General features: G+C 42.7%; 1 protein-coding gene across 6 annotated transcripts in view; it reads right to left on the bottom strand.

The window, feature by feature from the left end:
* The window catches only part of LOC104612984 (putative LRR receptor-like serine/threonine-protein kinase At1g06840), a 135048-nt gene extending 110112 nt beyond the window's left edge, over positions 1-24936 (bottom strand). For 2 of the 6 annotated variants that reach the window (XM_088887264.1, XM_088887263.1), the window contains exons 1-4: positions 24395-24929; positions 21805-21955; positions 21503-21574; positions 21293-21364 (exon numbers count right to left, since the gene is read on the bottom strand). In XM_088887264.1, the coding sequence (XP_088743390.1) occupies positions 21293-21364; positions 21503-21574; positions 21805-21955; positions 24395-24560 (461 nt within the window). In that variant the 5' untranslated portion in view covers positions 24561-24929. Of the gene's footprint in view, positions 1-21292; positions 21365-21502; positions 21575-21804; positions 21956-24372 lie in introns of those variants that run through there. The other 4 variants (XM_088887265.1, XM_088887262.1, XM_088887266.1 and 1 more) reach the window with 4 other exon arrangements.
* Between the last annotated feature and the right edge of the window lie 650 nt (positions 24937-25586).

The raw sequence follows: 25586 nt of genomic DNA, 5'->3' as shown, positions 1-25586 counted from the left end.
TTAGAATGCTCGATTCAGGGGTATTTTGGTCATTCCGGATTATCTGCTTGAGAGTGAAAGGTCTATTGTATCTGAGTTTAAGTTATGTGTCCCATCTTCTATGAGGGACAAAATGGTCTTTCCTGTAACTCTATGTTTTTGAATAAATACAAGTGGGTCAGCTAGGGGAGGGTGATTTTTTTTTACTCTCTTTTAGTCTGGCCGAACCTTTCTTCTTCTTCTTTCTCTTTTCTTTCTTCTTCTCTACTTCAACCTAGAATCTGCTAGGGTTTACTAACATGGTATCAGAGCTGTAAGGTCGTATCCTCATTTCTTTCTTGCTGTTGTTCCCTTTCTGGGTTCGCCACCAACTTTCACAGTCATCTTCTTCCTTTTCGACTGACCTGAGTGGAGGTTCGGTAAGGGGCTGAAAAGGAGCTGTCGTTTTGTGGGCCTGGAGGTGAGGATGCCTCCGGTCGTTGCTGTGGTGGTCGTTGGAGTGGTATACTAAACCCTCTATTCAGTATCGAAGAAGGCTGAATGTGAACAGGTATGAACACTACTGTTGTTTGTCCAAGTAAGGGACTGTGAATGTTTCTTTTTGTTTCAAAAGTTGGTTGTGGTGGTGCTCAGTGTGACTGATATGCATCTCAGTCGTGTTCCTCTGCATTTCTCTTCGTATGTATGTTGAAAGAAGAGTTGTCGACTGCTGAAGTTCACAACAGCAGTAGATTGGTGGTGGTTGTGTCGTGGTGATTGGTGTATCTATGTTTCAAAATATTTAAAAGTGATCTCCTATACCTTGTGTGTAATCAGTTCTGCAGTGTGCAGCCCAAGTGTTTGATGTGAGGACTGAGTGATTTCAGTCTCAGTGTGTTGATGGTGAATGGTTCTGCAGTGTGCAGCCCAGGTGTTTGATGTGAAGACTGAGTGATTTCAGCCTTAGTGTGTGGTGCGTAATGTGTATTTAAAGAAGCTGGAATTGGTGGTGTTATAAGTGAAATAAGTCTTGTGAAAGAGTGTGAGGTTGTGTTGTATATTTGAAGGTGAAATAATTAAAATGGCTTCATTTGAAAATGAGAATGATAACAAAACAGGTGTCATGCTTTCTCCAGACTATCTAAGTGTTCAAATGACATCCATCAAGTTGAATGGTGAGAATTATGTACCATGGGCAAAATCTGTGGAGGTGTTCTTGAAGGCCAAGAGGAAGGTAAAACATGTAAGAGAGGAGAAACCTCCCTCTGATTCCCCTGGGTTCAATGACTGGGAATAAGTAGATGCATAGATAATGGCATGGCTCTAGAACAGCATGGAACCAAATATTAGTGTGAACTTCATGTTCCTAGATACAGCTAAGGAAATCTGGGATCATGCTAAGAAATTGTACTCTGGACAAGACAATACAACTAGGGTGTATCAGTTGTACCAAGAGTATTTCAATTTGAAGCAAGGGAGTCAAAGCTTAGAAGAGTACTATGCAAGTTTGAGGAACATTCGTAATGAGCTTAATGTGTATCATCCTCTAACATCAGATGTTCAGATCCAACAACAGCAACGTGAGCAGCTTGATGTGACAAGGTTTCTTGTGGGGTTGAAGGCTGAGTATGAGCCTGTCAGAGCACAAATATTGGGAGGATCTGCTCTTCCCTCACTTGAAGAAGTTTTTGCTCGTCTTAAGAGGACATCCATTGAGTCGGTAGAACATTCTTCTCTCTCTGACAGATCTGGTTTGGTAGTGACTAAAGGGGGTGGTCGTGGAAATAGAAGTGGTGGTGTCAGGAGTGGACTCCCAAGCAACCATGGTGGTCACATGTTTAGCAGGGCTAGTGGCCGGACTGGAGGCCGAGACTCAGGGGGAGGTCGGGGAAGAGGAAGGAGTAATACTCAGAGAAAGTGTACACATTGTGGTTTAGAGGGGCACACAGTTAATTTCTGCTATGATTTGTGTGGTGCACCCAACACTTGGGCTAACCATGCTAGGACTAAGGGTAGTGACACAATTACTGAAAGTCAGCAAACTGACCCAATCCCCTCCACATCTACTTGTGCTTCTGAGAAGGAAATGGTGAGTGTACCACGTGCAGTATATGAGCAGTTCATTCAAACATCTCAACAGAACACCGCTACACTTGCCCATTCAGGTTTGGCTTGCTTAGCTTCCAAAGATTCACATTGGATCATTGACTCCGGGACCTCGGACCATATGTTTGGGACTCATGATGTATTTTCTTCCCTTTCCCACTCCTCCACACCTCAAACAGTTACACTTGCTAATGGTTCTACATCTCCTATCTGTGGTGTTAGTGATGTTAATCTCTCCTCCTTGCCTTTATCATCTGTTTTATATGTTCCTAAGTTTCCTTTTAACCTTATGTCTTTCAGCAGATTAACCAAGTCTCTTAATTGTTTTGTAACCTTCTACCCTTCTTGTGTGTTTCAGGATCTCAAGACGGGGAGGAAGATTGGTGGAGGGCATGAAGCAGGTGAATTATATTACCTTGATGGTGGTGATCCTCCAGTAGCTTTTCAGTCATCTCTTACTCCTCTTCAATGGCACTGCAGATTTGGTCATCCTTCTCTCAAGGCCTTGAAGTTACTGGTTTCTTCCTTGAGTCATCTTTCATCATTAGATTGTGAATCATGTCAATTGGGTAAACATCATAGAGTCTCATTTAGTCCAAGAGTTGATAGTCGTGTCTCAAGTCCTTTCTCTTTAGTTCATTCCAATGTATGGGGTCCAATTAAAGTGGTGTCATACAATGGGTATAAGTATTTTGTAATCTTTGTTGATGACTTTTCAAGGATGACATGGATTTATCTTATGAAAGATCGTAGTGAGTTGTTCCCTATTTTTCAAAAATTTTATGCTGAAATACGTACTCAATTTGGTGTTCATATTAAAATTCTTCGCTCTGATAATGCCAAAGAATACAACTCCTCACCATTTCAGCAATACCTAGAACATCATGGGATCATTCATCAAACTTCTTGTGCCTACACCCCACAACAGAACGGTGTAGCTGAACGAAAAAATCGACATCTTCTTGAAACTGCTCGATCCTTGATGATTAATATGAATTTCCCAAAACATTTTTGGAGTGATGTTGTTCTCACATCCTGTTTTCTGATCAATCGGATACCCATGTCAATACTTGGAAGTCAATCCCCTTTCTCCGTGTTGTTTCCCACTTTATCTCCATTTCCTCTTACCCCAAGAATCTTTGGTTGTGTTTGTTTTGTTCAACACTTGGGGCCTGGGTTAGACAAGCTAGATGCTCGAGCTACTAAGTGTATCTTTCTTGGCTACTCAAGGACTCAGAAAGGGTATAAGTGTTATAACCCAAAATCCCATAAATCGTTTGTGTGCTCTGATGTCACCTTCTTTGAGTCAGTTCCGTTCTTCTCAGATGTTGGGGTCTCTTCCTCTCCTTCTGTGGTTCCCCTTCCTGTACCTGTTGTGGACATCCTTCCAGTAGCTCCTGTTTTTACTGCAGATGCACATCCTATGCCTGTTACTACTGAGAAGCCGCCAATCACTCAAGTGTATACCCGCAGAAGTGCATCGGGCCCTCCTCCACTTCAGCCCCTGTCGACAGATCATGCTACTGCTCCTTCTCCTTCAGATCTTGATCTGCCTATTGCTCTGCGAAAAGGTAAACGTACTTGTACTTCTCACCCCATTTCACACTATGTTTCTACTGCTCACCTTTCTGCTTCTCATTGCAAATTTATATCATTACTCTCATCTGTTCCCATTCCCAAGACAGTCCAGGAAGCTCTTGCCTCCCCAGGGTGGCGGCAAGCCATGGAAGAAGAACTCTCTGCTCTACAACATAATCACACATGGGAACTCACCGCTCTTCCTTCCAGTAAGCACACAGTTGGGTGTAAATGGGTCTACACAGTGAAGTATCTTCCTGATGGCAGTGTGGAGCGATTGAAAGCGAGGTTGGTGGCCAAGGGTTATTCTCAGATGTATGGTGTGGACTATATGGAGACATTTTCTCCTGTGGCTAAGATTGGTTCAGTTCGGGTGCTGATTTCATTAGCTGCTATGTATGATTGGCCTCTTGTACAACTTGACATAAAAAATGCCTTCCTACATGGTGATCTAGTTGAGGAGGTGCATATGGAGCAACCACTAGGGTTTGTTGCTCAAGGGGAGTCTGGAAAAGTGTGTAGGCTCAAAAAGGCAATTTATGGACTGAAACAATCTCCACGTGCTTGGTTTGGCAGGTTCAGTGAAGTGATGAAAGCCTTTGGGATGAAACAATGTCAAGTTGATCATTCTGTGTTCAGCTATAACTCAAAGGATGGGAAAATCTTGCTAGTCGTGTACGTGGATGATATTGTCATAACTGGGAGTGATATCAATGGAATCAACAGGTTGAAGAAATTCTTACAGGATCACTTCAATACGAAAGATTTGGGGAAGCTGAAATATTTCCTGGGAATAGAGGTTGCGAGGTCAAAACATGGGATCAACCTATGTCAGAGAAAATATGTTCTTGATCTACTTGAAGAAACAGGGTTGTTAGGTGCTAAACCAGCAGACTCCTATGGAACTCAATGCCAAGCTGAGTGTTGATGCGGGTGAAGAGTTTGATGATCCTGGAAGATACAAAAGGTTGGTGGGCAAATTGAACTACCTGACCATTACCCGACCAGATATATCATTTGCTGTGAGTGTGGTGAGCCAGTTTATGCAACATCCTCGGGTTCCTCACTGGGAAGCTGTTCTGAGAATTGTTAGGTACCTAAAAGGTGCTCCAGGTCGTGGTTTGTTATACCAAAGTGGAGGAACTCTTGAGATAGTAGGGTACACAGATGCTGACTGGGCTGGTTCTATATCAGACAGGAGATCAACTACAGAGTATTGTACCTTCCTCGGTGGCAATCTTGTAACTTGGAAGAGTAAGAAACAAACAGTGGTGGCAAGAAGTAATGCAGAAGCAAAGTATAGGGCTATGGCCCATACCACATGTGAGCTAGTATGGCTGAAGAACTTGCTTCAAGAGATGGGATTCTCAATTGACAAACCCATGAAACTATATTGTGATAACCAAGCTGCTGTTCACATCTCTTCCAATCCCGTCTTTCATGAGAGAACTAAGCATATTGAGGTTGATTGTCACTTTGTAAGAGATAAAGTGATAAGTGGGGTGATAACCACATCTCATGTGAGCTCAGGAAATCAGTGGGCAGATCTCCTCACAAAGGGATTGTCTCGGGGAAGAATAGATTACATTTGTAACAAGCTAGGACTATATGATAAATACTCTCCAGCTTGAGGGGGAGTGTTAGAATGCTCGAGTCAGGGGTATTTTGGTCATTCTGGATTATCAGATTGAGAGTGAAAGGTCTATTGTATCTGAGTTTAAGTTATGTGTCCCATCTTCTATGAGGGACAAAATGGTCTTTCTTGTAACTCTATGTTTTTGAATAAATACAAGTGGGTCAGCTAGGGGAGGGTGATTTTTTTTTACTCTCTTTTAGTCTAGCCAAACCTTTCTTCTTCTTCTTTCTCTTTTCTTTCTTCTTCTCTACTTCAACCTAGAATCTGCTAGGGTTTACTAACATCACCAAAGAGTCATTTCTCTTCAAGAACAGTGTATGATCAGATTGTGTTTGAATGTAGCCAAAGGAGACAAGAGCAGCCCGAAATCTCTCAAACCAAGCCCGAGGAGATTGTTTGAGACTATAAAGGGATTTGTGTAGTTTATACACCTTGCCTTACATTTCTTTCCCATACACTCCTAGAGGTAGAGACATATAGACCTCTTCATGCAGATCTCCATTCAAGAAAGCATTTTTAACATCAAACTGGTGTAGGGGCCAGTCAAAGGTAGCTGCTAGAGAAAACAAGACCCTAACTGAAGTCATCTTAGCTACAGGAGCAAAGGTCTCAAGATAGTCAATGCCATACATTTGGGTGTAACCCTTGGCAACCAACCTAACCTTATACCTCTCAACCGAGCCATCATAGTGATATTTAATGGTAAACACCCATTTACACCCCACTGGTTCCTTCCCTTCCGGCAAGTCCACAACATCCCAGGTATGGTTCTTATGTAATGCTTCAAGTTCAATCATCATAGCATCCCTCCATTCAGGTTGAGACAATGCTTCCGGTACAGACCTAGGTATCACATGTGAAGAGACAGAAGCAATAAAGGAGTAGTAGGAAGGAGAGAGAAGGTTGTAAGATAAATGTTTGGAGATGCAATGGGCTATACACTTCCGCTTGCCCTTGCGAAGAGCAGTAGGAAGGTCAAGGTCAGGGACGATCGAAGGTGGGTCGATAAAGGGCTAACCTGTTTCCTCAGGAACTGTGGGAGTGGCCAGATGCTCTTCTGAAGGAGTGGAAACAACCTGCATATGTCTGAATCTCTACCTCTGGTAACACCTTTGGAGAGTAGGAGCAGAAGCAAGAGGAGGATCAGGGGTGGGTCTAGTGGAAGAGGTGGACCCCCCATGATCAAGACTCACAAGGGATGGGAAGAGGAACAGCTGGAGACATAGCAAAGGGTTCATCAGATTTCTCCCCCTCAGGAGGAACACTAAAGAAAGGAGTCAACTCTACAAAGGTGACATCCCAAGATACAAAGCGGGTGCCACGAACTGGATCAAAACAACAATAACCCTTTTGTGTAGAGGAATATCCCAGAAACACGCACTTATGAGCTTTAGGTTCAAATTTATGCCTTTGGTGACTATGAATATGCACATAATAAGTACTCCCAAATACACGGAGAGGGAGAGAAAAGAGATCATCATCCGGTAAGAGAAAACTAAAGGGGGTTTTAAAGCCAAGGACCCTGGAGGGCATACGGTTGATTAGGTAGGTAGCAGTATGAACAGCATCTCCCCAAAACCTTACAGGAACATGGGATGCAAATAAAAGGGATCTGGCAACCTCAACCACATGCCTGTTCTTTCTTTCCGCCACCCCATTTTGTTGTGGAGTGTAGGAACAAGAGTTTTGATGAATAACCCCAAAAGTTTCAAGGTAGGTGGAGAGGGTTTTCTCAAAATACTCCTTGGCATTGTCAGAGCGGAATATTTTGATGCGGGTATTAAACTGGGTGAGGATGAGTTCATGAAAATTTTTCACAATGATTGGTACTTCATCCCGGGATTTCATGAGATAAAACCAAGTATAACGAGAATAATCATCAATAAAAAGGATAAAATACCTGTAGCCCCCATGGTTGGCATGTGATATGGCCCCCACACATCAGAGTGAACAATATGGAAAGGAGAAAGAGATCTTTTATTACTGATTGAATAGGAATGTCTACAATGCTTTGGTAGCTCACATGACTCACAATGAAGACTAGATAAAGACACTCCTTTAAACATATCTGGGAACAGATGACTTAAAGCAGAAAAAGACAAATGACCAAACCGAAAATGAAATAACAAAATTTTGTTAACAGACTCTGACACAACTGACTCTAAAGCAACTCCATGAGGTGATCCCAAGGCTTGATCTGGTGTGTCCAGCAGGTATATTCCGTTCGCCTCATGGCCACTCCCAATCGTCCTCTGAGACTACAGGTCCTGAAAAACACAATGAGTGGGAAATAAGGTTATGCTGCAGTTCATGGACTTTGTTAAGCTACTAACAGATAAAAGGTTTGTGTTAAGCTTAGGAACATGGAGAACAGAAGATAAGAACAGGGTGTCAGAGGTCTTTATATCTCCTTTACCAGAGATGGGGGCAAGTGACCCATCGGCCAGGGATATTTTCTCTTTCCTAGAAAGGAGATGGTATGAACAAAAAATGTTAGATAGGCTGGTCATATGGTCTGATGCACCGGAATCTATAATCCAAGGGAGTTTATGATTACCTGAAACTGAAGCATGATTTGCTGAGGCATATGTACCTGAGTGAGCAAAAGCCGATGAAGATGATGTACTGTTGGAAGGGTGAGTTGAAGAAACCGTAGCTTCCAGGTGATTTAGGAGCCCCCCATACTTCTCAAAATCCAGTTTCATTGCAGCCAATTGCTCAATAGTTGATTTTTCTTCACTTTCCTTCCCCCCTCAGGCACTGTAGCAGCATTAGCAGTTTTGGATTTTCCCACCTGACTGCCCTTCTTAGGGTTATTATTGTTCTTAAACCTATCGGTAAGAAGTTCAGGATGAAGCTTCCAGCAGGTGTCCTTTGTATGTCGTGGTTTCTTGCAATATTCACACAACTACTCTCTTTTCTCAGTAGGGCCCTTCGGTTTCCTTCCCGCATGTACAAAATGTTTTGTAGATGGACTCTGCAACTGCACCTGCCGCCTACTCTCCTCACTACTTATCATAGCATATGCCTGTGAAAGAGTAACCTCACCCCTGGCCAAAATGTTTTGTCTGATAATATCAAACTCAGGGTTGAGTCCAGTGAGAAACTCAAACACCCTATTTCTCTCCACTAGCTTTCTATACATTTTAGCATCCTTTTTACTCTCCCATACCACTGTTTCCATAACATCAATTTCCTGCCATAGGGACTTTAGTATGGAGTAGTAGATTACCACACTCTTCTCCCCCTGTCTCAGGTTCTTCACATCACTTTTCAATTTGTATGCTCTGGCTACATTCAGTTTCTGTGACTAGGTCTCAGTTACACTATCCCATATCTCCTTAGTCGAAGACATCCAGAGATAGTGTTGGCTTATATGAGGTTGCATAGAGTTGACTAACCATCCTATAACAGTATAGTTCTCTTGCATCCATCTTTCAAATTCAGGCTCTGTCTCTTCGGGTTTCACCTTGCAGCCTGTGAGATACCCGAGTTTTCCTCTACTACAAACATAGATTTTTATAGACTGTGCCCAAGCAAGATAGTTCGTCCCATCTAGCTTAATTGTGGTAACACCCATCAAAATGGAATCTACTGGAGCAGGTCCAGAAGCTGGCACCTGCTTGAACTCACTTCCATATGTCTCCATTAATCAAACGGAAATCAAAGAACAGAAAATTTTGACTATGTGAACTTACTTGAAGTCAAACCAGAACTTGGGTGCTTGAAAAGATAGGGTTTTGCTCCGTCCAGCAGATGGGCAGGAGAGAGAAGACACTACCGCACCTACCAGAGTAACCCAAACTCTTCCAAACCTGAACCGCCCTCCTTTAGCAGTCACAAGACACCTTCCAAGCACAGAGCGCCACACACAAGCTTCACCTTTCCTGGTAACTCGAAAATCTCTAGTCGGCTAGGTTTCGAGCAGCAGCAAGACAGCATCACTTCTTGGCAAAATTTGGCCAGAACTAAACTCTCCAAACCCTTCTACCAACTAGGCGAGTGATTCTCTATACCATAGAGAACCTATCTCTCCATACACTCTCTTGATTTTGGAGTGTATAGGAACAAAGAAAAAAGAAGAAAGAGGAACTGAACCTGGCTCTGATACCAAGATGTGAATCAGTCCTCTAATATCAGGTTTAAAATCAGTGATTAACAGTACAAATCATATCTGAATGATAGTGCAAGAGTTGTGTATGTCGAAGAGAAGTGGTAAGAGAAGAAGTCAAATTAGTCTTCCTTCTCCTCTAACCTTATTTTTTATTAATCTCTAAAACAAATTGATGATGACAAGTATACCCTTAAGTGGGCGGCCAGCTTGGCAGTTACATAAAGAAAATAAAATAAGAACAACTAACAGGCCCATTAAGTGAGGCCCATCAACATAAAATAAAAGATAAAATAAAGGACATCACATAAGAGGCTGTTAGGGCCCATTCGGCCCAGTCTCTTTACAAGAAGGTAGTAAATGAAATTTTTACCCAAGAAGATTCATTAATTAAATAACTTTCCATACTCTATCTGTTTAAGGGTATGAATCATACTCTAATGGAGACACGGCATTAAGACTGATAGGCTTGGAAAGACAACCAGCCCAGCCTCGAAGACCCAGGCCCATCACTTCTTCTCCCTTTTCTCAGTCCATTTCAGGAGGGTGAGCTCCCTCGAACCAGCTCTTGTCTCTTAAACATACGTTTGTGGAAGTAAGGATCTTATCAACTGGTATCAGAGCCGAGCTCACCCATGCCCAGTACCAGATCCATGGCGGTGGATGAACGGATTGACCAGATTGAAGTGGAGGTTAGGCAGACCACCGAAGAGTTAGGAGACATCAAGGAGACACTGACCGCTTTGGTCGGTCAGTTTGAGTCGATGCCAGTAGCGCCCAAGGAGTCTGAGCCAGAAGGATCTAGCAGCAACGGAGGATGAAGAGTTGGGGCTTTCCCAGTCAAGGGCAGCTAAGATCGATTTCCCTACCTACTCAGGTGATGACCTTGTACCCTGGATTTACCGGGCCGAGAGGTTTTTTGAATTTCATGAAACTCCTGCCAATCAACGAGTGGTCATTGCCTCGATCCACATGGATAGGAAGCCATTTTGTGGTACCACTGTTCCAATGGTACCATAAGACCCACCATCAGACCACATGGTTGGACTTCATCAAGACCTTATGTGTGAGGTTCAGTCCTTCAGGATATGAGAATTTCAATGAATATCTTTCAAGACTGAGACAGTCTGGAACCGTAAGGGAATACCAGAAGGAATTCGAACGAATTGCTACCCGTGTCCATGGGTGGCTGGAGGCAGCTCTAGTGGGTTATTTCATTGGGGAGCTCCGAGAGGATATACGAATTGAGGTTAACGCCATGCAGCCAGCCACCTTGGTAGCTGCGATCGGTCTAGCCAAGTTATAGGAAGAAAGGTTGAATAGGCTGAAGCGGATCGGCCGGCCCACTTTACCCATGGCCAGCCCAATTTTAAAAACCTCTGCCATCAAGAATGAACCTAATTTAGGCCCACTATTACCAACCCCCAACACCAACATGGTTACCCCTCCTGCTAAGAATCCCGGAACCATGACTCTCCCCTACTAGAAGATGTCCTGGACTGAAATGCAAGCCCGGTGTGAGAAGGGCCTCTGCTATAACTGTGATGACAAATTCGTTCCTAGCCATAAGTGCAAGGCCCAACAAGTGTACCTACTGCAAGTAGACGAGGAGAGTGAGCCAGAGGAAGAACTGGGTGACCCAACATTTATCAAAAAAAAAGAAGGGTTACCCAACTAATATTGTTGAAGTACAACAAATGGAGGTAGTCCCCGACGTTGAATATTATGTGATTTCTTTGCAAGCCTTAGCGGGTTATTAGACCCCACAAACTATGCGGGTCCGCAGAAAGGTCCTAGGCCAAAAGGTGGCAATATTAATTGATAGAGGGATCTCACTAAACTTCATCATCACTGGGTTAGCCTAACAACTTGGGTTACCCGTTGAGCTGGTATCCCCGTTTGTCGTTAACGTGGCCAATGGTCACCACCTCACTTGTGAAGGGAGATGTAAATCAGTAGGACTCAAGGTGCAAGGACATGCGTTCAACATAGACCTCCACCCCCTGGAATTTTCAAGAACGGATATAGTCCTTGGGGTACAATAGTTGCAACTACTAGGCCCAGTAGTGTGCAACTGGACTGAACTTACTATGCAATTTGCACATCAAGGCAGTGCATTCTTAAGGGGACCCACATAGTACCCATAGTCGTTGATTCACCTAGTGTCCTCAAGAGTTGCCAACACAGGGACACCCCACTTCTTATGAGCATGGGCTCCCTACCTATTGGGCCGACCATATCCACACCCCCCGATAACCTGAGCCCTTCCCCAAATAAAAACCAACAACTACAGCAACTACTTCACATCTATTTGGATGTCTTCCAAGAACCCACTACCCTACCACCCCACCGAACCCATGACCACAAAATCCCAATCCACCCAGGGGCCCCACTTGCTAATGTAAGACCTTACATATACCCCCATTATCAGAGAGCTGAAGTGGAGCACATGGAAAAGAAGTTGTTGGGTAAAGGGTTCATCGTCGACTACTAGGCCTTAAACAATATCACAGTGAAGGACTGCTACCCCATTCCCTTGATTGAAGAACTCCTTGACGAATTGGGCCAGGCATAATACTTTTCTAAGTTGGATATGCGGTCTGGGTACCACTAGATCCATGCCCACATTGAAGATATCCATAAAATGGCTTTCCAGACCTCAGATAGACGTTTCAAATTCCTAGTAATGCCCTTTGTCGTAACTAATGCACCCTCCACATTCCAGAGACTCATGAATGAAATTTTTAAACCCCACTTGTGTCGATTTATACTTGTATTTTTCGGCGATATATTGGTATATAGTCCCAACTGGGGTACCCATTTGGAGCACCTCTAGTTCACACTTGACTTGCTCTGGTTGCACCATTTGTTTGCCAAACCCTCCAAGTGCTCACTCGGCTAGACTCAAATTAATTACCTTGGGCATGTGTTAATGGGCAAAAAGGTGTACACTGACCCAAACAAGATCTTCTATAATGGTGAATTGGGCCTGACCCATTTCTCAAAAGGGCCTCGGGGAGTTCCTTTGGCTCACCGGCTACTACCACCGGCTCATTCCAAGGTATGGGCATGTGATAATGGGCAGAAAGGTGTACACTGACCCAGGCAAGATCTTCTATAATGGTGAATTGGGCCCGACCCATTTCTCAAAAGGGCCTTAGGGAGTTCCTTTGGCTCATGGGCTACTACCACCGACTCATTCCAAGGTATGGGCTGCTAGCATCTCCCCTCACCCGCCTCTTAAAGAAGCAAGTCTTCCATTGGGACGAGCAAGCCGAAGATGCCTTCCAGTTGCTCAAAAGGGCTGTCACAAACCCTCCCACACTAGCATTGCCCGACTTCAACCAAGAGTTTGTTGTAGAGACCGATGCATCAGGTAAGGGTGTAGGGGCTGTCTTAATGCAACAAGGATAACCCTTGGCCTATTATAGTAAGGCCTTATCCCACGAGCTCAGGCAAAGTCCATCTACGAGAAAGAGTTAATGGTCGTTACCTTGGCCATCAAGAAGTGGCAAGCATACCTTTCGGGCCGCAGATTTACCGACAAGATGGACCACCGGAGCATGAAGCACCTGTTGGAGAAACGAGTGCTAGGCCCCAATCAACAAAGATGGGCTTATAAGCTATTGAGCCATGATTTCAAGATCGAATACAGACCTAGGCCCTACAATGTAGTGGCAGATGCTCTCTCAAGATCTGAAGATTTCCAATTAGTGGGCCTGTCTCAGCCCATTTTTCCCTTGTTAGACCTACTCAGGCAGGAGGCCAAGAAAGACAAGCATCTTAAACAGTCGAGGAACCAATACAACCATGATCCCATTTTGACACCAGGGTATGAAGTGACCCATGACACTGTAGAGAAGATGGGCCGAATGGCCCATAGACAGTTAGTTCATGTTATGTTATGTTATGTTATGTTTCTCTCTGTTGTGGGCCTTATTCTGGGCCCATACTCTGTATTATTCTGTTTTTTGTATTTTCCTGCTCTCTCAAGGGCCTCTCTGTAATTTGTCAAAGATTAACTTATTAATAAGATGTTTAGAGTGTTAGAGAGAGGTTATGTTCGAACCTCTTACTCTCTAACACTCATTGTCGCCAGCTCTTTCTTCTCTACTTCTCTTGTTTGTTCTCTTTTCTGGTTTGCATCTAATCTCAAACAGTTCCACACATCAAGTGGGCTGTTTTTCAACTTGGTATCAGAGCGGGCCATTGCTTGGCGTGTCCCTCATGTGGTTCTAGTTCAGCCAACTACATGAGGAGGTTCTAGGGCTGAAGTTTACAGTCATCCGCCTGGTTCTTGGAGGTCATTGGAGGGTGCCCAAGTTTCTATACACTTGGAGAAGGGTTCGGTGACCAGGAGGAATCAGAGAGCAAGTTTTTCAGCCTGATTTGAAATCAGAGAAAAGGGATTCCGAAGCTAGATTTCGAAGCTAGCTCAGAGAAAGTGTTCGGCCTGGTTTGAAGTTCAAACCAGAGATACTGTAAGTTGTTTTCTCAGTTCTGTGCTGAGTTATTTTTGTTATTTGGGAGGACTGTTAAAGCATTCAAAGCACACCTCCATTCGGCCCACTGTTGCTGGACTGATTTCTGGGTTATTCTGGAAGTGTGGTTCGGCTGTTATTGGGCTTCCAAACTGCTAAAAACTGATCTAAATTAAGTGGTACAAGCCTCTACTTTAGTTCAGCTGCTTCTTGGACTTAGACAAAGTGTTCTTGAAGTGATTTCTGCTTGTTAACAGTGAAGTGTTGACTGTTGCATACATAGTGTTTGTAAAATGTCCTCTTAGGTACTGTGGACTGTTTTTCTTTGTTCTCCTTGGGAAATTATTGTTGGGAACCAAGAATACATATTGTTTGGAGGCCTACTACTTTTTCTTGAAGGCTGAATCAAGGTTTCTCCTCTTTGAAAGTGCTGCCACCGAACTTGGTTCTCACGGCTGTCAGTTCTGAACTGAGTTTTGTGTGTTGTTGTGTTTGCTATTGTTCAACTCAATCTGAGTTCCTTGAAATCAGATCACTTTTAAGGGCCTGCCGAAACCCTAATTGAAGTTGTTACATAATGGACTTCTCAGAAATTGAGAACAAGAGCACTGCTGAATATGGACATAATTTGGGAACTACAACTGATTCCTTGTTGGCTGTAACTACAGTTAAACTGGATGGAACTAATTATTTGGCCTGGTCACAATCCGTAAAAATTCATATTTGCAGTAGAGGAAAGTGGGGGTTTATCTCTGGGAGCAAGAAAGCTCCCCCAGAGGAGGATCCCTCTTATGAGAAATGGGTGCAGGAGAATTACACAGTGATTGGGTGGCTTGTGAACTCAATGCAGCCACAGATTAGCCAACATTACCTGTGGATGAACTCGGCTAAAGAAATCTGGGATAGTGTTGCAGAAACTTACTCCCAGAAGTTGAATGTTGCCAGAGCTTACAAACTAAGAAGTGATGTGAAGAATCTAAGACAGGGGGAGAAGTCACTTGCAGCATACTTCTCAGCCCTAAAATCTATATGGCAAGAGATTGATTTGATAGAGGTCGTGACATGGGATACCCTTAAGAATGCTGAAACATATAGGAAATTGGTTGAAAGGAATAGGGTCTTTGAGTTCTTGACAGGACTGAATTCTGAATATGACATTACAAAGCAAAACATCTTGTCCAAGGAAGATGTTTCATTGTCTCAAGCATATGCCTTGGTCAGCAGTGAAGAAAGCAGGAGGCAAGTGCAGGTTCAAGGGGTCAGTATCAATGATCATTTTGCAAATATGGGAATCAAACCCAAAGGGGTTACAGGAGCCCCCAGTGGCACAGGAAAGAAGGAGGTAGTGTGTGAATATTGCAAGAAGCCGAAACACACTAAGGACAAGTGCTGGAAATTGCATCCCAGTCTTGTCCCTATCCGATTCCAGAAGAAGAATGACAGTAGAAAGACAGGAAGTGCACATACAGCCACAAGTACAGATACGGAGTTTGAGTCTGCAAGTGCACAATTGGCAGCCATGAAAGCTGATTATGAGAAGTTTGGAAGGATGATCAGCCAGCTTGAAGGTGTAACTTCATCATCCAACCCTTCTGGAAGTCCAGCCACCACTGCATTTGCTCACTCAGGTATAAGGGCTTCTGCTAACCATGCATCTACCTCAGGTAATCCCAAGACCCCTTGGATCATTGACTCAGGTGCTTCTGATCACATGACCAACCTTTCCACTTTGTTTGTGTCATATGATTTGCTTCCTGGTCGTGACAAAATCACCTTAGCTGATGGTTCTCTTGCCCCCATTTCTGGCAAGGGAACTGTCAAGCCTACAGACTCTTTACTTTTATCTTCCACTCTTCATGTACCAAAGTTAAATACCAACTTGTTATCTGTAAGTAGCTTGACCAAGTCATTGAATTGTTGTGTAACCTTTTTCCCTTCTCACTGTGTGTTTCAGGACCTGAAGTCTCGGAAGGTGATTGGGAGTGGCCATGAAGCGAATGGAATATACTTGCTCGACACCCCTGGCCAATGCTTTGATCATCCCAAGAATGCTGCTTTCGGTTCTACTTCTTCAGAGTCTGTCAGTCAAATTATGTTGAGTCATTGTCGGTTGGGTCATTTACCTTTTTCTGCTTTAAGTCATTTGCTTCCTAAACTGTTTAAGGGAGTCAGTGTGTCCAGTCTCAGTTGTGAGTCATGTCAGTTGTCAAAGCATTGTAGAAAAAATTACCCTGTGAGCAATAAAAGATCCTCTTTTCTTTTTCATATTGTACACTCTGATGTGTGGGGGCCTTACCACTTATCCTCTATGGGGGGCTACAAATACTTTATCCTGTTTATTGATGACTTTTCTAGATTCACTTGGATATACTTAATGAAATCCCGAGATGAAGTCCCGAGACTTGTGAGGCAATTTCATGAGCTTATTTTGACTCAATTTGGTACCAGAATTAAGGTTTTCAGATCTGACAATGCAAAAGAGTATTTTGAGAAGAGCCTATCCTTGTATCTCTCTGACATGGGGGTTATTCACCAAAGCTCCTGTGTTAGAACCCCTGAACAAAATGGAGTTGCTGAGAGAAAAAATAGACATATTGTTGAAGTTGCAAGGAGCCTTTTATTTGCCTCACATGTTCCCACAAGATTTTGGGGTGATGCTGTACTTACTGCTACCTATCTCATAAACCGTATGCCATCCAGGGTTTTAGGGTTTAAATCCCCCTTCAGTCTTCTTCATCCAGATAAGGATCTCTTCCCAATTCCTCTTCGTGTGTTTGGTTGTACCTGTTATGTTCACATTCCAAGTGTGCAGAGACACAAGTTTGAACCAAAAGCCCACAAATGCATCTTCCTCGGTTACTCCCCCACACAAAAGGGTTATTGTTGTTTTGATCCAAAGACTGGCACCAGACATGTCTCTATGGATGTTACCTTTGATGAACCTTCTCCTTTTTATGGTTCCCCTCAGGAAGGACATTGTCAACAGGGGGAGAGTCTGTCACAAGTTTTTGCTCTTCCCCTTCCTGTCCCAGTTCAGTCTCCTGACAAATCTGTATCCTCACAAAATGAATCGAAGGAGGATCAGCCACTCCATTCCTCTTGTCCTAGTGCTCCTATTTCTTTACCTCCTCGTCCTACCCATAATCCCAAAGTGTATCAGAGGCAGAGATCCAGGAATGAGCAAGTGGTTTCCCTTACAACAGATGAGGCTCATACCCTCCCAATCACAGATGAGATACCAGGTACTGCTTCAGCTCCCTTGGAATCCCCCTTCCCAGATCTTGATGTCCCCATTGCTATTAGGAAAGGAAAGCGGAAGTGTACTGCACACTGCATTTCCAAACACCTTTCTTATGACCTACTTTCCCCTTCATATTGTGCCTACCTCTCTTCAGTTGCTTCTAACCACATTCCTAGGTCTGTATCAGAAGCTCTTGGGATTCCAGAATGGAGAGATGCCATGCAGGCTGAAATGGATGCTCTACATGAAAATGGTACTTGGGAGGTGGTGGATTTGCCTGAAGGGAAGGATCCAGTTGGATGCAAGTGGGTTTTTACCATTAAATACAGGGCAGATGGGACTATTGAGAGGTACAAGGCCAGACTTGTTGCAAAGGGCTACACACAGACATATGGGATTGACTATCTGGAGACTTTTGCCCCTGTTGCTAAGATGACATCTGTGAGGGTTCTTTTATCTCTGGCAGCTCACTTTGATTGGCCTCTCTATCAGTTAGATGTAAAGAATGCATTTCTGAATGGTGACTTACATGAGGAGGTCTACATGTGTCTTCCTCCAGGAATGTATGGGAAAGATATGCAAGGAAAGGTATGTAAACTGAAGAAATCTCTTTATGGCCTCAAACAATCTCCTAGAGCCTGGTTTGAGAGATTTAGAGCTGCACTTGTTAAATTCGGCTATGTTCAGACACAGTCAGATCATACTCTTTTTGTGAAGAAAAGTGGGTCTCTAGCAGTGTATCTCATTATGTATGTGATGACATTATAGTGACTGGTGATGATGTCTCAGGCATTCTGGGCCTTAAGTCTTTCCTCTGTACAGAATTTGAGATTAAGGATCTGGGGGAGTTGAGATATTTCCTTGGCATAGAAGTTGCCAGATCCAGGGATGGGATTCTTATTTCCCAGAGGAAATATGTCCTTGATTTGTTGTCTGAAACTGGAAAATTGGGTGCAAGACCAGCTGCAACTCCTCTTGATATGAGTCACAAACTTTCAGCTTCGGATGGAACTTTGTTGGAAGACAAAGGGGTCTTTCAGAGACTTCTTGGGAAGCTTTTGTACCTGTGCATGACTCGGCCAGATATTGCGTATGCTGTCAGTTGCATTAGCCAGTTCATGCATGCTCCTAGAGATACCCATATGGCAGCAGCAGAACGGATTTTGTGCTATCTGAAAGGCTCTCCAGGAAAAGGAATTCTATTTGCCAAACATGGTCATCTGAAACTCGAAGCCTATACGGATGCTGATTGGGCTGGCAATATTGATGATAGAAGATCTACTTCAGGGTATTGCAGTCTGGTGGCTGGTAATGTTGTCTCTTGGAGGAGTAAGAAACAAACAGTTGTGGCTCGATCCTCCGCCGAAGCAGAATATAGAGCCATGGCACATGGAGTCTCGGAATTGTTGTGGTTAAGGTCATTAATGGAAGAACTTGGGGTAGATCATGATAAACCCATGATGTTGTACTGTGATAATCAGGCTGCCATCAACATTGCTCACAACCCGGTACAACATGATAGAACCAAACATATTGAGGTTGATAGACACTTTATTCGTGAAAGAGTCTCCTCCGGTGAAGTGTGTCTTCCATTCATTACTTCTGACGGACAACTGGCAGATTTTCTCACCAAGGGCATTTCCAAGGCAAGGCTTCAACATGACACTGGCAAGCTGGGCATGATTAACATCTATGCTCAGCTTGAGGGGGAGTGTAGAGAAGATGGGCCGAATGGCCCATAGACAGTTAGTTCATGTTATGTTATGTTATGTTATGTTTCTCTCTGTTGTGGGCCTTATTCTGGGCCCATACTCTGTATTATTCTGTTTTTTGTATTTTCCTGCTCTCTCAAGGGCCTCTCTGTAATTTGTCAAAGATTAACTTATTAATAAGATGTTTAGAGTGTTAGAGAGAGGTTATGTTCGAACCTCTTACTCTCTAACACTCATTGCCGCCAGCTCTTTCTTCTCTACTTCTCTTGTTTGTTCTCTTTTCTGGTTTGCATCTAATCTCAAACAGTTCCACACATCAAGTGGGCTGTTTTTCAACTGACACTTTCTTCTATAAGGGTCGTTTGGTAATACCTAAAACATCACGGTATCTCCAGGAGTTACTGCAACTCTTTCATGACTCACCATGGGGGGGGAGGCGGGGGGCTCACTCAGGGTCCCTATGCACCTATAAAAGATTGGCAACCCATTACTATTAGACGGGCATGAAACAAATGGTACAGGAATATGTAGCCAAGTGTGCAACTTGTCAACAACAGAAATACAGCACCCAGACCCCTGCCAGCCTATTATAACCCCTACCCATACCCAGCCATGTCTGGGAAGAAATCACCATGGATTTGACAACCAGATTACCCAAATCTAATGGGAAATCGGTGATTTTTAGTGGTGGTGGACCGGTTGAGTAAATATGCCCACTTCATTGCCCTCCCTCACCCATATACAGCATCCACAGTTGCCTGAGCTTTTATACAGGAGGTGGTCAAGCTTCATGGCACCCCACAGTCCATACACACAGATCGGGGCTCACTGTTCATAAGAAAGTTTTGGGAGTCTTACTTCTCAGCCCAGGGGGTACAACTACTCCATTCCACCAGTTATCACCCTTAGACCGACGGTCAATTAGAGGTAGTAAACTTGTGCTTAGAGACCTATTTAAGGTGCTTTGTTGGGGAGAAGCCCAAACATTGGGCCCACTGGTTGCCTTGGGTTGTATATTGGTATAACATAACCTTCCAAGGAACGGCCAGAACCACTCCCTTCAAGGTGTTATACGGGCGTGATCCTCCCGTCATCCTTCCTTATGCAGTGGCAGCGGTTGAAGAACAGTTAACAGCTAGGAGCAACATATTAAAAAATCTCAAGTTTCACCTCCACCAGGCCCAACAATGTATGAAACTGGCCTATGATAAGAAGCACCGTGAGTTGGAATTTTCAAAGGGTGACTGGGTCTGTTTGAAGCTTCAGCCTTATAGGCAAACATTAGTGGCCTATCGCCCATCGCAGAAATTGGGCCCACGATACTTTGGGCCTTTTCAAGTGACAGAACGCATCGGATTGGTAGCCTACCACTTGGATCTTCCTACTGAGTCTAAATTGCATCCAATATTCCACATCAGTCTCTTGAAGCCATGCTTGGCTTCCACCGATAGGAGGAGTCCTACCCTTCCCCAGTTCACTAATGAAGGGGAATGGGAACCGAAATGACTTGCAAACTTCAGGTGGGTGAAACAGGGGAAGAAGATTAAAAGACAGGTCGGCCTTGGTGGAATGGTGCAATCTCCCTCCCGAAGATGCCACATGGGAGAATTTTGACCAACTGCAGCAACAATTTCATGACATTGACCTTGAGGACAAGGTCGTTCTTGATGGAGAGGGGAATGATAGGCTCGGAAAGGCAACCAAACCAGCCTCGAAGGCCCAGGCCCATCACCAGACCCAGAACTCCCCTCAGATATTCGCTCGACACCACCCTTGAGGTTTGTTTATGTGTGTCGTCCATGTAAAGAGAATTGAGCGAGAAACGGTTAGCCATCACTATCTATCCCCTACAAGAGGTTATAAATATCTTGTAATAATCATTGACAAGGCAAGAGAAACCCTACTTCTTCTCTTCGAACCAGCTCCCTTTTCTTAGTCCATTTCAGGAGGGTGAACTCCCTCGAATCAGCTCCTGTCACTTAAACATACGTTTGCAGAAGTAAAGGGTCTTATCAAAGACAGATGCTTTAGCCCAACCTTACAAAATAGGACTGGGCAGCCATCAAAAACTTTCAGGCAGATGTTCCACCTTAGTAGATCAACACATCCTTCCAAGGCATTAGGGCAGATTCTTGACCACAGTCCACCCAGGGGGCCATGCTAACTACAATGATAAAATCTTGAGCTGACTAGCATGATAAAATGGGTTTGAGTCTGAGAGAAGCCACTTTGTGAAAAAAAAAATGCCAAAGGTTAAGTCTGTATCCAATCCAGCCCACCCAAGACCCAGGATAGTCAGGACCAACATTGCGTAATGTCCTTTTATTTGTTGAAGGGTCCAAGTAAAAGAGTAGTGGCACAATAGTAGCAAAATATATATCACCAGGCATATGCACATTCAGATGAGCCTATAATTATACTGACTATAAGAACAAGATATTGTATCTAAATAACATATATTCAACTTACAGGAGTCTCAAAGATGCAAGCTTCCCTATCTCCCTTGGTATACTTCCTGTTATCTCATTCCACATAAAATCTCTTCCAAAAGAGAACAAGGTGATTAATATCACAGGAAGTATCAAATATAAATATTCAAAGATAATAGGCAAGGAGGATGACATCTCCAAATATGAAACATATTGATATCTTGATGATAGTTGACCAAACATTACTCACATTACTTGAATATGAGATAGTTGACCAAGTTCAGGTGCTAAATATCCAGAGAGATTCATATTCAACAGCTGCCTATAATAAAAGGCAAATGAAAGTGATGGTATGAGTGGTATTTTGTCCATAACAATAAATATTATAAAATAAGAACTATATTGTAATAGTAATACTAAAGGTAGTAACCATATACGTTGTATTAAGAATTAATTCTGTACTGCAAAACTCCATCCTTGGAAAATCTTTTAAACTTTCTTTTACACAACATAACCAAATGAGAAAAGGTGAAGCATAACATAAAAACATACAGTCCTTTTATATGCATGTAACCATCAGTCCCAACTGGATCAAAGCATAGAATTCCTGTCCAATTTGATGTGCATGGGTCACCCTGATTCCAATCATTAAGATGCTTCATGGGATCAATTAACTCGCTCTTAATAGCTCTTAATGCAGCAACTGCAAAACAACAGAAATGATAACTTGATCTCATAATTCGCCTCAATTATAAAACAGTTTAATGCTTTAATGGTTGGAGCTCATAAATATTCCCAATGTAAATCACTACAACAACCTTATCTGATTGCATGTGTACAAACCATCACATCTTACCAGCATGATTGGTGCAAGTGCATCATAAAAATCATAAGATCGAAAAGGAAGATAGCAATTAAGGCTGTAACTTTATTAACATGCATGCATGTGCATGAATATACATGCACACTCCCATACATATATGTGTATCCCTGACCAAACCTGGGGTTTCAAGCTTATCAAACTCAGGAGAATTCAGGCTTAATGAGAGGTTGGTGTATTTTTTTATAATAAAATAAAAAGAAACCTATTAAAAAAATTATATTATAAAGAAAGAGTGTCAAGAGCAATGTTTTAAAATGCGGAGGCGTGACATGAGGCGTTCCACTACCTAGAAGCGTGAGGTGTAGTTCAGAACGCAAGAGGCGTAAGCCTCCCGAACACAAGGAGGCGTAAACCTCCTTAAGAGGAGGGGGGTTAGGAGGAGGATGAAGAGGAAGGGGGGATTTCATTTTTTCCTTATTTTTAATAAAAATCTTTTATACTAAGAAGAATAAAGATGCATAACATTAGTTGAAAAGGGGGCAGGGGGGGTCTGGGGGGCGAAGCCCCCCAGCCGAAGGGGCAGAGGGCAAACCACTTTCTTTCCCCTTATCTTTTCTTCCCTTCCCTTTCCCTTCCTTTTCTTTCCTTTTCTCTTTTTTTCTTCTCTTTCTTTTTCTTTCCCTTCCCTTTCTTTTCCTTTCCTTTCCTTTCCTTTTTTTTTCTTTTTTCTTTTTTTCTGTCTTTATATATCAGATGTGCATGAGGCGCATGAGGCATACGCCTCTAGCACGCCTCATGAAAAAAGCGCAAGAGGCGTACACCTCAGAGGTGTCAGCGCCTCTGGCATACGCCTCAGGGCGTTTTGGGAGCACCTTGCCTGGAGGTGCGCCTCCAGGCGTACACCTTTTAAAACACTGGTCAAGAGAACACCCAACCAACCAACAATAAAAACCAACCTTGCAAAACAACCATGTGTACGCTAGAAAAAGTTTTCGAAGAAAACAAAAATGAAAACAGCTTTCAGAACAATCTTAGGTGATGCTTCTCATGGGAAAGAGTAGTATGGCTAAGCATCAACCCTTTACCCATACAAGTTATCTGAGGGTGCTGCCTTAATGTTAATCATACCCATATTTCAAGTAAAATGTAGTTTATACCAATACTAATACTTAAGCTTAAAGTTCGTCCTCCATACAATTAACTGGATCCAGGGGAATATAAGGGATTGTCGCTGATTCTCTTGATAAATAAAGAATTGATAAAAGTACAAGGGATTTACTCCATTAAAGGGAAAAGAGATAATGATGAAACAAGATGATTAATGGCTAAATGAACAGTCTTTGAATGCTTTCCAGTTTGATTTGATAGAGGCACTGGAAGAGTGGAAGCAGTTGTATATCATTTGACCACACAAGATGAAGCATCCACCTGGCATGAAAATAACTTACGGGGAAGCTACATGGCTGTGCGTGCTCATGCAATAAAATTGCAGAATAAGATTGTATATCTATCAAGAGTAGCATTTACACAGGTCGAGTAGGTACTAATGTCTCTGTTCTAGGGGGAGAAGAAACATTTTATTATTAAGAGTTTGTCAAACCACTAACTGAAAGTATGATCATGGAATAAGTAGGAAAGGGGAAGAAGATAGAAGAAAAGAATATCCGCTGGTAATTAGATTTATTCTATATAGATGATAGGATTTGTTCCACAGATTTCAAAAAGGAAGAAAGAGGAGCAAGAGAACGATATTAGCAAAATGTAACAGAGCAAGTGAGTAGAAAAATATAGTGAGCCAATTAAATAAAAATGCCACTACGAATGCATTCCATAGAGATGGGTAAAGACTGACATGGTCTATCTGAGTTGAATGCTTTTGTACTTGTGTTTGTCGAACACCAGTTTGCAACCGACTCGGAGAACACTAGCCAATCTAGGATAAGCAAAGAGTTGTTCGACATAAAAGTCTAGTTAACAAGCACTAGACATCGACATACTGTTTGAGTAAACCAGGAATTGAGGCAAGCATGCCATGTGTCATATGTCATATATGAACTGAACAAAAGCACGACTCTGTTCTACATTACAGCACAAGCTCCATTTCATTTATATCGTTGAAATGAATATACGAAACCTACATACACCAGGTTCGGTAAAACATCCCTCCAAACGTCTACGAATCACAGACTCTACAAACATAAGACCAACGCATAGTTCCGTGCAACTAAAGCCTTCTGAACACATTGGTATAGAACAAACTAAAATCAAACACCAGGCAATATCCCAAGAGTACGGACATCAATGTTCGAGTCGATTCACCTTCGGAAGGATCAGTTGTCTGTGCTGCGACACTGAGTGCAAAACAGCAAAACGAGACAAATAGAATAAATTCCAATAGACAAACTTTTACTCCCATCATCTTGAATTCAACCGTATTCATGAACTTCTCCAGTTCTAATTCCAAAAATCTGCAAGATTTCGGCATGTTAATCGAGATTTCAATTTCATCCGCCACTCGAAACCCTAAAAAACGAAACGTGAATGCTCAGACAAACTTCGGACAAATGGTGTAGTTGTAGAAGTACACCAATGTAAGGACGAGGGTGGACTTTTCTACGAAAAATCCATTTCAGGGGTAGCGCTGTCGACATTATTTGTTCTAGAAATGACCAAATAATCTCTTGGATCGGTCTTCCCATAAAAAAAGAGAAAAAGATAAATTTTCAGTGCAAGTGGCTGCTTCGTCTCCGTCTCCGTCTCTGGGCGTCAAATTAGGTTGTCGGCCCACCGCCTCTATGGGAGAGAAAGAGAAGTAATAATATTCATAAATTTATTAAAAACAATAACTGATATTGACAAGCAATCGCGATACGAAAATCATAAATCGTTCGAAGCCAAAACTTTATAACTTGTGGTATATAGAACTATCTTAACGGTTACAACGGCCTTACAAGAAGAGAGTGGATTATTTACCGGGAAATAAAAAAGAACGAAGTGTTTGTGACCCGGCCGGTCGGTTCGTTTAAACTGTCAACAGAGCAGAAGACGGGTTTGGACCGTTTGGTATGGTTAAAGAGACGAACCCTTCTAACCGTTCATAGATCACAATTCAAATAAAATAAATATATTACATTACAGTACATAATTATTAATTTTTAATATACATATATAATATTAAAATTATTTTAAGCAATCGAAGAATAAAAAGAGAAAACGGAGAAGTGAGAGGAGAGAGAGGAGAATTGCCATATGGATAGCATCCAAAATGAATGGAGAACTTCCAACAGCTCTAGTCACTACTAACAAAATTTTCAACAACCAAAGTCGTATGACTCTCATCCCAAGTTCCCAACTATATGGGGGTCATGAGCTACATTAATGAACCCCACCATATAGAATTTTCAGTTATGCAAGATGTTTAGATTTCATGTATTAGAAAAAATCTTATATAAGGCAACATAAGATAATCATTTGCAGAGAGATTTTCCCCACTATTTTTGGTCGATACAAA

This window comes from Nelumbo nucifera, chromosome 5 (genome assembly GCF_055504915.1).
Source record: "Nelumbo nucifera cultivar China Antique chromosome 5, China Antique-T2T, whole genome shotgun sequence".
Taxonomy (NCBI): domain Eukaryota; kingdom Viridiplantae; phylum Streptophyta; class Magnoliopsida; order Proteales; family Nelumbonaceae; genus Nelumbo; species Nelumbo nucifera.
The sequence above is the reverse complement of the archived record's forward strand: the minus strand, read 5'-3'. Positions and strand labels throughout refer to the sequence as shown.